Here is a 13,083-nt window from a genome sequence, read left to right as displayed (position 1 = left end):
GGTGGGCACAGCTCCTCGCCCCCAGCAGAGCTGATTTCTGCCTGCCCGGCTCCTGGGGACTTTGAGGAGCCGCAGACCCAGCACAGCCACCGCAGCGGGCAGGGAGCGGTGCCAGCACTGCCAGGGACGATGCGGCGATGAGCCCGGCAGCCACCCTGCCCTGTGCTTTGTCCTCCGGCCCCACCCTTGTTGTGCTTCCAGATCAAAGCGCCTGATGGCCGGGAGCCTCGGGCTTGTAGAAATGCTGCAGAGAAGTGCATGCCGCAGGGTTTCTGCGGGGAACCCCACAGGACAGCACGTGGGAACAGCCACCAGCATGCTTGTTCATCGAGAAGCTTCCCCTGTCACCTTCCCAATGTGACGAGGAGCCCCGTTCCCAGTCCCCACGACGTCCCCAGTCCCCTCGGCATCCCCACATACCTGGCTGGCGGCGAGGGCTCTCCCCGGCGCTACCTGCGGCTGATCCACAGTCGCAGCAGCCTCTGAGAGCTGCCTCCGTCCTCCCTCGGTTTTTAACAGATGGCTGCCTCACCTGGGAGAGAGGTGCCTGTGGGTGTAGTAACGATAAAGGCGTGATTCAGGCATCCGCCGGCATCCCCACCCAGTTCCCAGGGAGCTCCGGACAGCTCCCAGACAGGGCGCACCGCCACAGACAGCTGTCACTTGGGACCGGGATGACAGCAGCATGAACAAGCGGCTGTGCAGGTAGCTGGCAGCGAGCACCTCGGGACACATCCCTGTAGCCATGGGACATGTCTGAGGTGTGCCTGGGGTTTGGGTGGGCACTGCCAGGACATCACCAGGCTGCCTGAAACCCGCTCACACCAGTGCCAGGGCTGCAAGGCGCCTACCCTCTAGGGCAGGTTTTGTGGGTTTGTGTAGCGGGATCAGCCCCACAGCAACAGGGCAGCACCGCTATCAGTGCCTGAACCCGGCAATTTAAAGCCCGATTAGGGATGTCTGTGTGAGTTACAATTGCACTGTGTATTCACATAGCAGGCTTCAGCCTGCAGATGACCTTGAGCACAGAGACGGGGCTGTACAGGGCTCACAGACCCTCTCCTGCCTCCGGTAGCAGAGTTCCTCAAGGCACAAAATAATTCTCAAGCTCAGCTTACATTATCTACAGAATGTAATACCATAAACTAACCAGCTGTAAAAAAAGTCAAAGAGTCAAATTTTCTAAGAAACAATTTTCATTTGGGTACCTAGGAAAGTGCCAGGATTTCCAAAGGCATTCTGTATTTATCAAACCAGGATGGATTTAATATCACCTTGGGAGCCCATGGAAAAGCCAGACCCATAGCTTCACGCCCAGCTGATGACAGCAGCCCATCTCCCTGCTTCAGACCTCACGCAGACCTCTCTTATGCTTTACACCTCAGTGGTCACTGCTGCTTTACATCAGTATTAATGGAAACAGTCTCATAAGTTTATTTTTTTACTATGCCAGCAACAAGTATGAGGTAGCACCAGAGGCTTTTTCTTCCCCCATTTTTTTTCTTTTCTTTCTCTCTCTCTCTTTTTTTTTTTTCCAGTTTCTAACATCTGTTTAAACTGGCAGCTGTTCCATGTGTGCGCTGGGGAGCCCAGCCCAGCAGCTCGCTGCACCCCCAGTGCCCCCAGGCACCTCTCACAAGCTGTGCTGCACCTGGAGCCAGAGGTGGAAAGCTCCGCATTTACCTTGCCAAATCCCCCAAACCATGCAGACCCCCCCCCCCCAAACTCTTGTTCTATCGAACTGTTTTTATGGTCTAAGCCAATACTCAGAAAAAAACTCGCACTGAGTCTTTGCTATTTACTTTACTGACTCAACCCCAACATCGCATCCTGCCCTGCTGCCGGGGGCTCAGCTGATCGCGCCGGACGACTCCGGGTCCGTGCGCCTGTGCCTGTGCTGTGGGTGCTACCTACCTCCCCGTCCTCACACCGAGCAGCACGGGCACTGAGGCTCAGGAGCTCAGAGAAATGGTACACAACAGAGCTGGAAAAAAATACTATCCCTAAGGCTATAAAATGTGAAGTGTTGGTTCCGCATCCGCCTCTGCCTAGGTGTGCCCGCGGCCTTGGTGAGCAGGGAGCAGGGCTGGGCGTGCCGGCCCTGAGCCACCGCTCAGCAATGCGGTAACGCCGGATTCCTGCGCCTGCTGTGAAGATGCCTCCTCCTGTAAGATGCCTCCTCCTGTAAGATGCCTCCTCCTGTCTCGGCCGGCTGAGCAGGGGAAGTGGAAGGAAACACTGAAGCGATTTTCAGAGAAAGAGAGGAAACGCGCAGCCAGCTCAGGTACCTCCCTGCGCACCGCTCGGCGGGCAAGGCTGCGGGTGATGGACACAGCAATCCTGTGAGCCTTGGCTGAACGCCTGCAGCTGGGTGCCTCTTCGGTCTGGTGTAAAGTCAAACCCAAGAGCACTAAGCCAAACAGGTCAGTTTAATGCTCATTCCATCAGAAACTGCACTGCTGACGCAGTGCTGAGGACCAGCCGCCCTCTGACCCATCCGAGCTGTCCCCAGTCTCCATGCAGCCAAGCTGTTCAGTTTATCTTCCCACTAGTTCCCTCCAGACTTTCCTTCCCCACGTAAATCAGGCCCAGCAGCAGCAGAACAGAGGCACTGCATGGTGACAACTCTTGGGAAGCCCACCAGCGCCGCACACCAACAGTGCCAGAGCCAGCAGTGCTGAGCTCCAGGCTGCTCTGAAATGTCAAAACTCCAGCCCAGGTTACTGCAAAGCACGGGCTGCTGCAATTCACCCATGCAAACAAAGGTAGGCCTGGAAAATGGTACCTTAACCACAAGCTTTTCAAATGAGCTATCCAAACCACCTTAAGCCAGCCTTTGCTCCTCCAGGCTGTCCCAGCAGCTTGCCAAAACAAGGTGAGCAGTCACCTGGCATTCCAGGCTCGGCAAGTTCAAACAAGAACAAGAGTGGGAACAGCCTCCTTTACAGAATACCTACTGCAAAGCCGTAAGTCACACACAAAAAAGAGGAGAAAAAAAAAAAGAAGCCGTTGCTGGAAGCGTCTCCTCCAGATGAGATGCACCACATGGAGCCGCTCCCTCCTCGTGCTCAGTGACATTCCTGTGGACAGGATCATTTCAGCTCCTGCTCTGTGGTGTGTGTGTGATCAGCCTTGCAGCTTGTGTATCCTACCCCTGAGGTGCTCATCAGAGGCAGAAAAGCCCCACTGTATGCGATCCTATACCCATGGCATGGGCTGGCATCAGCAGGTCCTAGTGCCAGCAATGGTCTGAAGGGGACACAAGACAGAGGACCCTGTCCCTTCCACAACAGCAGCAACCAAGTGAGATGCTGCTGGGTTGGGTTTAAATGTCAGGTGGAAAGAGGTCTCAACGTTTAGAACAGAAACGCATCACAGCCAGTGGTTTAAAAGCTCACCTTCCTGTGAGGGTAGGAAGAGCAGCCCATGCACATTGGTCAGTGTCACAAGCTCACACTGTAACAGCTAGCAAACACCAAGCCCCTGCTTTTAAAATTAAGGCCCCCAGCTTGACGAGCAGACAGAGCCCAGCACCACGTGCCTTCAGGTCACCGGGCTCTGAGCTGGGTGCCGAGGCGGGATGAGTGGGATGAGTGGGATGAGCGGGATGAGCCACGGCACGAGGGAGGCACCGCGGGCAAATACTCCCCAGGTGCTGTGCCCGGCATGAACCCAGTAGTGAGTGCCCCTGGTCAGCCAGAGCTGAAAAGGATGTGAGTCGTGTGTGAGTAGCTTTGTTTTGTTTCCTCCCTTCTATGTTTGCTGTCTGTTGGGGTGAAAGGCACACAAGTGCCTTAGTCTGTTGGGAGCTTTTCCAGGGATACCATCCAAATTCAGCAGCTTTCAATCCAGTTGTCGAGGCGTGACACCCGTTAGCAAGCACTGACCAGCCCTGAATGGCTGCCTTCAATTACTTTAAGTCTCTCTCTGCTGAGCTCAGAGGAACACAAAAGTAACTGGAAATCAGGGGCAGAGCACTGCTTGCAAGGACACTTAATCTCTTGAAACATAAAACCTCCATTACAGGAAAAAGGACACTAACTTAGTATAACTCTAGAGCACTGGAGCTACACGAGAAGAGGAAAATCGGGGAAAGTCTGTTCAGCGGTAAGAAACACTGCCAGTGTTACAGCTTTTGGGCAGCTGTCTCCACTGACTTCAGTAACAAAATGATGTTTCCTCCACAGAATCTTTTAATTTCCTATTTTAATTAAGCCCGGCCAGCAAACCACCTCCTCACTACGGCACATGCAGATGAGCTAAAACACTGCCTCTGCTAATTGTCATCTTCTTCTAAAAGCATTTCAGGAATTTCTAACGCAGTTCCAGCTCATCTCCTGAAACTCCTACGCCTGCTTTGAAAACAAATAAAACTTTGAACTGAAAAATCATTGACCTAGTTTAGGTCTAAATGGGGTTACCCCAGGGGCTTGTTGCAGGGCGCAGTGCCCTCGGGCCCAGCCTGCGGCCTGCTGCCCCTCCACACTCCTGCTCTGCGGCCACGGGCGTGAGAGCAGGCAGGCAGAGGGGCCTGGGCAGCCTGCCTGTTTCCACTGGCAGGTTTGACACAACTATAATTGCAGGGGAACATCTTTATTTTTGTCATGTCCCCATTGTCTAAAGGCGAAAACATCCCGTTAGGACAGCAGGCAGCTGCAGGCTGGAGGATTTGGAGGCGGCTTTTTCGGGCCATGGCAGGGGAGCAGGGAGGGGTTTCCCACGCTCCCACCCCTGCTGGCCAGCAGGGACCCTCAGCACAGCCCTGTGCCCACAACAATCAACAGCAGGAGGGTTAAAATAATTTCAAGAGCTCCCTCTAAGCGGCATGTCCTCTTTGACACTGCGAGTGATGACTGCAGGGGAAGTCACACTATTTTCTGCTCCCGACTGCCAGTTTGTTCCTCCCCCCACCTGCTGGAGTTGAAACCAGGGACTCAGCTTGTGCAGGTTTTGATCCTGCTGTGGTAAACCCATGTTTTTCCCCATCTTTGCCCCACGTGTCCCCATCCCTCTGCTCCCCAGCTGCTCCGGCTGTTCCCGAGCATCTCCAACCACACCGGGGCCAGCTGCCCACGCTGAGCTGTGCCAGCACCGCTCAGCCCCCGCCGCCACAGGGTCCAGAAGTGCCTGAGCCTTGTCTGGGCATGGACACGTGGAAGATGAGGCAACAAATACTCCCACCTCATCTTGCTGCTGCTGAGTTGCAGGGATGATGATAAGCCACGTTTTGGGAAGTTTCATTGACAGCCAGAGGTCACCTCCGTGGCTCTGCAAAGCCCAGAGCTGTGAGTGGAGCTGGGCAGGGGGGGCCTCGTCCAACCCAGGAGTGTGGCCAGCCGCACACAGCTAGTCAGGAGCCCTCAGACTCGCTGTTCTTGCACAAACGTGTTGTGTTAACTGCATTTGAACCCCTTCTTCAAGGTAAATTATATTAAATGAAAATACAGTATTCGGATTCAGAATTGCCCCTCCAGCGCATCCCCCTGCAGCAGCTCTGAGCATCTCTGGGAGCATCAGCACCGTCATCCCCATGCAACACGAGCCGCAGCAGCAGGACACGGCTTAACCACCGGCAGAGCTCCCCGGGAGCAGCCCCATGCAGCACAGCCTGTGCCCTGCAGCCACTTCAGAGCAGCCTCACCCGAGCTGGTGGCTCCGACGCTGGGCACAGCATGGCTCCGGCCGAGCTCAGCACGTGCAGGGCCAGGGGCATCACCTGGCGAGCCATCGCACGCCCCGGCCTCCCTGCCACCAGTATTTAGGTTAAACCTCGGGTGCTTATGCCGCTTTGCGAATTCAGGCAGAGCTCTTCTTCCAAATGACGTTAAACTCTTGTCATTTTCCCAGCTATAATGCCCAGCTTAATCAAAATTGCAATTAAGCCTGACAACCTCCTTGTGTGGACTCTCCTAAATAAGATTAGGAACAGCTAAAATTAGTCTAATTTAATGTTAATCATTAATCCTTTTATCCATTCTTAATCCAATTTAAATGTCCACACAACGAGTCTGCACAGACTTTGTTACTCCAGTTTAAAACAAAACTGAATTAAATATTATTTAGTTAAATCAACACAACTTGAGTGCTGCCATAGGAGGTGTTTGCCACAGAGGAATTATCGGCTGCTTGGGTAACCCTCAACATTATCCCGAGCCCTGCATGCTCCCTGCAGCTCCAGCTCTTAGTATGCTGTGCTTGCAGACATCCCCATCTATATTTTATTAATACAAAGTTCCCTTTCTAGCCCCCAGGTTGGAAAAGAGGCTTTCAAATAAAAGGTTCAGGAGGCAAAGAAAATCCTGTCTCAATTTTATTTTTATTTTTAAGGCAAAATGTCATGATTCAAGCACTTCACGCTGACCTTTGTTTCTGGGATTACACCCTGCACACCTCGGAGCTTTCTGATGTTTGTGCAGGGCCCAAGCAGCTTGCAGCACTCACTGCTTGCCCAGGCTGGAAGGGGAGACCACATCTCATGCTGTGGCAGCCAGCCCTGGCTGCAGGAACAGTGACCTTGAACTTTCCCTGTCTAATTGCTGTCTCCTCCAGCTATCTTTTCTGCAATGTTCATTTTTCAAGGCACTGCAGAAGGGAAAAATGTGGCTTAAATATAAGAATTGGCCGCAACCTTTGCTGCCAAGTTGGCAGAAAAGATAAGGACTTTATTTTAAGAAGCAAAAAAAAAAAAAAAAAAAAGACACTAAGGAGGGATAGACAAGTCTTTAGTAACTTTTACAGCCAGTCTTGCAATACAATTTCCTAAGTGCATTCAAAACTTGCAAAAAGAAAAAAACACCCCCGAGTTTTCACTGGCAGAGGTTCCTTGGAGCCCTGCTTGCAGCGCAAGCTCTCCCACCCCATGTGACTGTGGGGAAACTTTCAGCCTCGCCACTACGTGCGGGATGTGAGGAGCAGGAGGTGAGTCACTCACTCACATGCGCCCAGGGAAGAGCTCAGCAAGGAAGAAAAAAAAAAAAAAGCCAACACATTTAATGAACACTTTCCTTTGTGAGGATCCCAGGTATTCACTGCCCACCACTGCTGAGCCTCACATGGCCAGTGAGTCGTGCACCCAGGTGTGCCAGGAGAGAAGGGGAGGGAAACAGCACGAGGACTGCAAAAAGAAGCTTGGCATTGCCATCCTGACACAAGGCAGACTTTAGGTTCATTTAATTTTGACCCAGTCCAGTGATTTTAGGGCATAATTTGGGCAATATTGCCTCTTAGAGCAGTTTTTCAGAAGGGAAGGTGTTTAGATCCTTGAAGAAAAGGAAAGAAGTGACACGGATAACTGACGCAAGCTCCAGGAATTCCCAAATTCCTTGAATTTCTCTCCATGCCTCTTTCCCCCTCAGAGAGACGAAGCCAGTGCTGGCTCCCTGGCTGTGTCCCACCCACGCTGGGTGCAGGGGCAGGAAGGTGTCAGAGGGGTCTCTCCCAGGCAGGCTGTGCTAAAAGCCAGCTCAGGGGCATCAAGCCCCCACTCCCTGCACCACCATCCCTCCATCCCATGTGCTGTGGGGAGGCAGGTGGAGAGCCCCCCCGTTTCCCCTGCTGCTTGGAGGATGAGCCCTGCTTCAGTCCCTGTGGGGCCTCACCAGGGCTCGTGGCCATCCAGCCACCCTGGAGGAGACCCAGGGGAGCCAGCAGTCTCCTTCACAGCATCGTTCACCAAGGCTCTCTCTGGGCTTTAGCTCTCTCCACAGACACCACCCGCCCCTGCGCATCAGCTCGCACCACATGTATTTACATAGGCTGCCCTAGCAGAGAAACCCCCAGCATCTCAGCCGTACTGGTCGGGTGGGAAGCCTGTCCAGACCCTGCAAATTCAGAAGCTGTCGATCCCAGCAGCTCCTCGTGGCTTTAGCTAAGGTCAGCAGCAGCTGAGGGGTACACAGCTCTCCCGGCCGGAGCAGCATACGTGTGCTGACGGAGCCGGCAGCAGAAGGGCAGCGGCGCAGATGATGCAATGGGCTGTATGTTATTGATGCAACGCTGTTGGGCAGCGAGCCAGGGAAGAAGTGTGACAGTGCTGAGTTCTTTTCTCCCCAAAAAGGAAATATGCTGTCCTTTTTGTGAATCATAAGGGAGTTAAGATTACAATGGGGTGTTACGGAGTTTCGGCATCAAACACAGGGAAGTGACAATATGATCTAACAGGCAGCCTGGAGGTTTCACTGCGGGGGTCATTTCCAGTTACTCTGATTCCCAACAAACCAAGGTGCTGTCCCACGCTGCATCCAGCAGCTTTCTGCCGGCTCCCTTTGCCACGAGCCGTGCGTGAAGCATTTAACAAACACCCTCACACCGCAACATCTCCGTTGTGCCTCACCGAGACGTGTTTTACCTACCTCACTGTAAGAAGAGGCAGCAGGAAGACACGAAGTTTTACTGACCCCACCAGCTGCGAGAAGCCCAGCCCCGAGCCCCCCACCCCAGCACCCCGCCTGTGAGCTGCCCACACGCTCTCTGTCCCCTCGCACCCCCCCGAGGCGCCCGCTACCGCCCGCAGCACGGCTCCCGGCGGCTGCTCGGGCCGGCCCCGCTGCCAAGCGGCCCCGGGGGACTGCCGGGGGCTGGCCCAGGTCCTGCGGGCAGCGGGGGGGGCACCGGGGGACCCGTGCTAGCGGCGTGCTCGCGGCGTGCCCGGCACCCCCCCCCCGCTTCGGCCCCGCCCGCCCCGGCGGCGATATAAGGCGGGGGCAGCGGGCGGCCGGTAGCAGCTGCAGAGCCGAGCCGCGGCTAGACCAGCAGAGCTGAGCCGAGCCGAGCCGAGCCAGCCCGCAGCGCTCACCGCCCCTGCCCCGGCCCCGCAGCAGCCGCCTCTGGTAAGGGGGAGCCCGGGGGGATGCGGGGGGGTGCTGCGCGAAATGCGGGGGGATGCTGCGGCCCCCCCCCCCCCCCCCCCCCCCTTGCCGCAGCCGCGAGCATCTGCTGAGCCGCGGGGCTCCTCCACAGGCTGCGTTCTCCACTAGCAGAAATTAAAATTCCCCACGTACACGTGGCCGGGGGTGGCTGTAGGGAGCAGGGGCCGAGGGGAGCGTTCTGACACTGCTGGAGAAAGCCGCTGGATTTAACTAACATGCCTCTCCCTCGCTCTTCCCCTGTAGAACTGACATCTTCCAAACCTGCTGTAAAAAAAAAAAAATAAAAAAAAAAAATGGAAACCATGCATGAGCTGATCCCCTTTGCCAAAGAACTGCTCAGCCAGAAGCCCAACAGGAAAATGGTCAAGCTGTACATGCTGGGCAGCGTGCTGGCCTTCTTCGGTGTGGTCATCGGTCTGGTGGAAGCAGTGTGCAGTCCTTTCACCTCTGAAGGGAGGCTAGAGGAGGAGGAGGAGAAGAAACCTACCCCAACACGAGGGCAAATGCTTCCTCAGAAACAGGAGGATTTGATCTTGGAAAAGAGCAAGAAGCCGGTGGTGATGCAGCGGGCCCAGGTGACCAGGCAGCATGCCTCCTAAGAGCCCCACAGCCTGAGTGGTGTCTGCTGAGCAACCAAGCACAAGAGACTCTGCTGTCCTGTTGTACCTGGTGGTGGTTCCAGCAAGAAGAGCGAAGGTTTGGCTGAACGAGGGAGACCGCAAGTGCAAGACTTGAAAGAAACGAATGGTTATAATTTGCTGCTGTGCAGCAGTAGGAAAAAATACCTTTTGTTGGTATAAAAATGTGCAAGATGCACAGCATGGTTTCTTATTTTTATTACAGATGCATTTTACAACATTTTGCAAAATCAATAAATATTTTATATGGTACCAATGCTCTCTAGCTGCATTCATTTCAAACTCTCCTCTTACAGATTTGCGAATGGGTTTCACTTGCAACTCTGCAGAAGTCACTGCCCCCCCTCAGTGAACAGCAGTGGACAGTGACCAGACCTGCTCAATGGAGCTCCCTCCCTTGGTGTGGCTGCTCTGGGGCCAAGGGGTTGGGGTTTCCTAACTCCAGCAGCTGCTCCCTTCCAAAAATGGGTCAGCGGGGGTGGGGAGGAGGTGGCCTTGTGTGACAGACACATTCCCAAAATTAGAGGTGGGTGTTGTACCTTCCCAGGGTTATCTGAGTTTGATGGCACAGATTCCTGTCTCTGCCATGAGATCTCTTACTGGGTTCCTTCTCAAGCCTGTCACTGACACCTGATTGCGGAAAATAATATTAGCTTCCACTATAACAGGCATGTCACAGCTGGAGAAGCTGCAGCATGGGCAGACATGATGGCATAGTCAGCCTGAAGCAGGTGGAAACAGGGACCGAAACAGGGACCCGAGCCTCTGGGCTGCACCCAGAGCACTGCCAGGATCATTAAAGGACTTCCACCTATTTAAAATCTTTCCTGGGCTTAGTTTTGAACATAACAGATTCTCACTATGTCACGTAAATTAAACTCTCCAGACAGCTACAGCTGAAAGATCCTAACCATGGTACAAAACAGAGGGAAGAGAAACAATCCCTGGCAGTCAGAAGTGGGGGAGAAAATCCCTCTTTATTGGTTCAATGGCAAAGGCAGAGCCAGTGGGGCAGGGATAGGGGCACGCCATACACCCTGCCCAGAATCTGGGAGACAAACCCACCAGTACTGAGCTAAAAGCAAAACAGTTGTTACAAACAGCACAAGGTTATGGAAAATAAAGCAGTGCTGCCTGACACCAATGCCAAGTATAGAGCTCCTCCTAGAGCTGCACAAGTTAGGGTCAGAATCCAAAAACCTAAGAGCATAGCTGAAGTTCCCTTAATTTCATACATTTTTCATAATACATAACTATGTAAATCGTTTTGCTGATGAATATTTCTGTCAAAACAAATGAACACAAACAACAGCAGCACTTTGTGGAGGAGAAATCCCGCTAAGCCCATGCAAGAACTCTTTTTGAGCTTTGAACCAAGTGTAAGGTGCCTTTCCTTCAAGGGGAAAAAAGAGCAGAGTAATTTAAAACATCCTTTGATGATGATTTGATTTAGGCCTTAACCAAGAGACCACTTTGGTCTCTGGCAAGGCCGAACGACCCAGAACCTCACTGACACTGATGGAAATGTCAAGGCAAAAAGGAACAGAGAGCTGAGGCTTGATAGCGGCCACAGGCTGAGCGCCCCGGCTTGGAGCCAGGCTCAGTGGAGCTGAGGCCCTGTGCTGCGTGACAAACCAGGGACCTAAATAAATGCCTGTGGCTGTGTCAGGCATGGCAATGCTGACAGGTCTCAGTTCTCACACATTTCTGTAATGCAGAAACGTTTTGCAGTGGCAAGCAGAGTTAACAAAATGGATTAGACTGAGATGAGAATCGCTTCTTTGTCCCAGTCAGCTGCAAGCTCTGAGAGTCACACACTGATCAGCCCTTCCCAACAAGGTACAGGTCCCTCAACCTGCCCTCAGGAAAAGGGAGAATTTAAGAAATGGGGTTACGGGGGCCCAGCTTGTGAGGCCAGGGGCAGTGAGGACGCTCAGGGCGAGCCCACCTGCGGTGGCCGCAGGCAGTGTGGTCACGCCGCGTACACGGCCCGCTGCGTTGTGCCAGCATCCTGCTGCCCTCGCCTCCTCTCCACCGTTATCCAGTCACAGGGTTTATGAGCTTAAAGCAAAGAGGTTTGTGGAACAATCAAAATAGCTCCTCCTAAGACAGCTAATGGGATTAGACAGCTAAACCGCTGCACCGTGCCGGCGGTTCTGGAGCCAACTCAGTAAAGCCATGCCTTGCTGAAGGCGATCTCCTGCCTCCTGACGTCCTGCGAGGTCCGAGGCCATTGCCCGGCACACGTTGCCTGATGGGTCAATCTGCAGGGTCAAGCCTGTGCATTACCACTTCCACAACAGCTTGCCTCGGATTTCAGGCAGGACTGCCTCTTGGCAGGGCAGCTGATTAGATGCAATGGCTGATTTTACCACAGTGACCACAAAAAGGCCTGTTTACGCCACACAGTGACAAACTCCATGCATGCAGGAGATTAGCAATCCATTTAACATCACTTTAACTATGATGAATGGCAGGCTTGCCAAACGGAGTAGATTAAAATGCTTCAGCAGACTTCCTGGTCTTTAAACCGCAGCAAACCTCTCCAAACCAGCCTGCTGCCCAGCCCCATCTCCCAAGCCCCTGAACCCCACCCCCACCCCAATGCTGACAACAGACAAACGGCACAAAACCCTCCCAATAATACCTGCCACAACCATGTGCAATTGGCAAAATGCATCCATGCACCCTGGCAGTGAAGCACGGCAGAACTGCTCCAACAGCCCAGCTGTGAATTGCAGAGGGAAATTGCAATCATAAGTGCTGGGATGAACCAGGGAGCGACCAGGTGGGATATGTAAGCTGTACAGTCAGTGCTAGTGAGGACTTCTGAGGTGAGCCACAGCGTAGAAACATGTGGAACATTTAAGACCGAGTTAAACCAAAGTACTGAGGGATAAGCTCTTGAGGAAGCCACACGTTGCCTAAGGTGTGCAGCATGTTGCTGAGGCCACCTGAGCTTGATTTCTGTTTTTCTGTTTCTTTTAGGAATTGTCTGAATGCAGTTTACTCCAATCTGTAAATATGTAGTTTTCCTGATGCACTAAATCCTAAGGAAAATTGCAGCTGGAATAAGAACTGATACATATTTGTCTCTGTCCTCCCTGCAGCACGTCTTCAGAGATCTGATGTCGGCTTTGAGCCATTGCCCAGGCCTTCAATAACATGAGCACCAAAAACGCAGCAGCCCTCCCACCCAAGCCAATTGCTTCAAGGACATGAGCTGAATGCCTTCAGAGTCCTAGCTTGCTATTCGTAGGCAATGGATGTTTCAAAAGCTGCCAGGCTAAATTTAGGGGCCCAGATAAGCATATCAGCCTCTCCCACCCAACACCAAGGGCACTGGGAACATGGAGAGTGGCCAAGACCCAAGGCAGCCACAGCCATGGTACCAACAATAACGTATCAAGGCAGCAATTCCTGATTTGGTCACACAGGAAAAAATAAATGTAGTGCTTATGAATGGCTTAAACATCACAATATTTTCCCTAAACTGGTAGTGAGTACACACACTCTGTCAGACCCAACTCTGTCCTACAATCATTGCACGCCTCCCTCGGGAGCCGAGAGCACACTTC

General features: G+C 53.2%; 1 protein-coding gene across 1 annotated transcript; it reads left to right on the top strand.

The window, feature by feature from the left end:
• The first annotated feature begins 8,704 nt into the window (after nucleotides 1–8,704).
• On the top strand, nucleotides 8,705–9,757 carry G0S2 (G0/G1 switch 2). The gene is made up of 2 exons (XM_035561445.2): nucleotides 8,705–8,828; nucleotides 9,111–9,757. Exon 2 carries the CDS (start codon nucleotides 9,161–9,163, stop codon nucleotides 9,464–9,466), a length of 306 nt encoding a protein of 101 aa, XP_035417338.1. The 5' UTR covers nucleotides 8,705–8,828; nucleotides 9,111–9,160; the 3' UTR covers nucleotides 9,467–9,757.
• The last annotated feature ends 3,326 nt before the right edge of the window (nucleotides 9,758–13,083 follow it).

The sequence above is a fragment of the Cygnus atratus genome, chromosome 24, assembly GCF_013377495.2.
Source record: "Cygnus atratus isolate AKBS03 ecotype Queensland, Australia chromosome 24, CAtr_DNAZoo_HiC_assembly, whole genome shotgun sequence".
NCBI classification, from domain to species: Eukaryota; Metazoa; Chordata; class Aves; order Anseriformes; family Anatidae; genus Cygnus; species Cygnus atratus.
This window is presented reverse-complemented; position numbering and strand designations above follow the sequence as displayed.

Coding starts and splice junctions, on each gene's coding strand:
- G0S2 (XM_035561445.2), top strand. CDS start 9,161: ATGGAAACCATGCATGAGCTGATCCCCTTTGCCAAAGAACTGCTCAGC.